The sequence below is a fragment of the Terrapene carolina genome, unplaced genomic scaffold, assembly GCF_002925995.2.
Source record: "Terrapene carolina triunguis isolate 2854851 unplaced genomic scaffold, T_m_triunguis-2.0 Scaffold47607, whole genome shotgun sequence".
In the NCBI taxonomy this organism is placed as follows: domain Eukaryota; kingdom Metazoa; phylum Chordata; order Testudines; family Emydidae; genus Terrapene; species Terrapene triunguis.
Genome location: NW_020711958.1, coordinates 1 through 1788, shown reverse-complemented (window position 1 = coordinate 1788; position 1788 = coordinate 1). Strand labels below are relative to the sequence as shown.

The window sequence follows — 1788 nt, the reverse complement described above, 5'->3', positions numbered from 1 at the left end:
CCCGAGAACCCTCCCCCGCCGTCCCACCCCCACTTACCCGAGAACCCCGCCCCAATGACGATGTTGCTGAACTTGGGGTGCCGATCTAGAACGAAGTCTTCATCTGGGGTGTTCTGCGGGGAGCCAGTGCGCGTGTCAAGGAGGGCAGAGCACCCCCCAGGGTGGGCGAGGGGGACACTGGCGCCCTGGTTCCAGCTGGGGTGGGGAGGGTCTAGGGGCACCCAAGTGACTTTGGGGTCCATCGCCTGGCCTGTCCATCACCACCCATGTGAGGCATGACCTGGGAGCAGGTGTCTAAGCAGAGGCCAGGCTGCCTGGGAGCGAGGACTCCTGGGTTCTGGCCCTGGCAGGGGAGTAGGGGCTGGCAGGTTGGGGACAGGGGGACTGGGAGCCAGGACTAGCTCCAGGCAGGGGGTTCCCACGTGAGCTGGCAGGCTCTGGGAGGGGAGTTCTTGGGCCCAGCGTCTGCCCCTCACCGTGTACATGCAGTGCTCCACCACGGCTGGCTCCGGCACCAGCCCTGGCAGGTATTTGCTGACGAAGTCCTGGAGGATCTGGATGTCGGGCAGGGCCGAGGCCTCGGGCGGCCGGTCACGCTCCTCGGGGTCTGCCGGGCTGCCAGAGTGACAGCAGATCTGGGGGGGTTAGGAGGGAGGGTCAGGCCAGCCCTGCTCCTTCCCAGCTCGGGCCCCGCGGAGCACCACTGGGCTGGGCTCTCCCCCAGGCTCCCCCCCCCCCCGAAGCTCTGCGCCCGCCCCCACCCCCACCCCCGCAAGGGCAGGGTTGGCAAACCCAGGGCTGCAGCAGTGGGGCTACATCAAGCCGGGAAGTGCCCATATCCTGCCTGCCCCACAACAAAGTGTGTGGAGGTGTGTGTGCACACGCGTGTGTGGGTGTGGGTCTATGTACATGTGTGTGTGTCTGTGTGCACACACGTGCGAGAGGGTGTGTGTGTGTGTGGACATGTGTGTCTGTGTGCACACATGTGCAAGAGTGTGTGTGTGTGTGTATGGACATGTGTGAGTGTCTGTGTGTGTACATGCGTGTGAGAGGGTGTGTGTGTGTCTGTGTGTGCACATGCGTGCGAGAGGGTATGTGTGTGTATGTACACGTGGGTGCGTGGGTGCGTAAGCTGGGCCCCCCTCCCTGCTGCCCCGTCTCACCTTCACCAGTCCTGGGTACTCGTTGGAGGGCAGCCCGTAGATGTGGTGGGGGGCGCAGAGGGCCAGGAAGCAGGGGAAATTCGCTGAGACTCCATAAGCCCCAGGGACCTTCTCCTTCCAGTAGCAGACGTTGATGCGCAGCGTCTGCGGGGCAGGGAGCACATGGGTTGCTGCCACCCGTGGTGAGTCGTCTCTTCCCTGCCGGGGGGTGGGGGATGTGGGCGAGAGCGATGCGGCTCCCTTGGGGCAGGGGCATGTGGGGGTGGCAGTGCAGTGAGCGAGGTTCGGGGCCAGCCGGACCCACTACCACGCAGCAGAGCTGGCAGGCAGGGTGGGAGGCCAGGTCTCCTCCTGGCTGGTGCCTGGTGCCCTGTGCCCCTCTGCTCAGCCTGACCCAGCTGAGCACCTAGGCCAGTGCCCCCATCCCCGTGCCACATGTCACAGCAGCTCCAGGCAGCGACTGCAGGGCTCTGACCCCCCAAACAGCGACCCCCGGCAAGGTGCGCTCGCTCCTCCCAGCCCTGTGCGCACAGGCATGGAGCCTGCAGGCCTGCGCAGGGACACGGCGCCCCACGTGCCCAGCCAGGCGTGAGCCAGGGCAGGGACACGGAGCCCCACGTGCCCA

The 1788-nt window shown here is 66.2% G+C and overlaps 1 protein-coding gene across 1 annotated transcript; it reads right to left on the bottom strand.

The window, feature by feature from the left end:
* Positions 1-37: 37 nt before the first annotated feature.
* Positions 38-1361, bottom strand: LOC113405654 (peroxisomal sarcosine oxidase-like; the record flags this gene model as incomplete). Its single annotated transcript, XM_026646881.1, has 3 exons — positions 38-113; positions 477-635; positions 1164-1361. Coding segments are annotated over 3 exons (433 nt in total), but the record flags the coding sequence as incomplete, so codon positions are not given.
* Between the last annotated feature and the right edge of the window lie 427 nt (positions 1362-1788).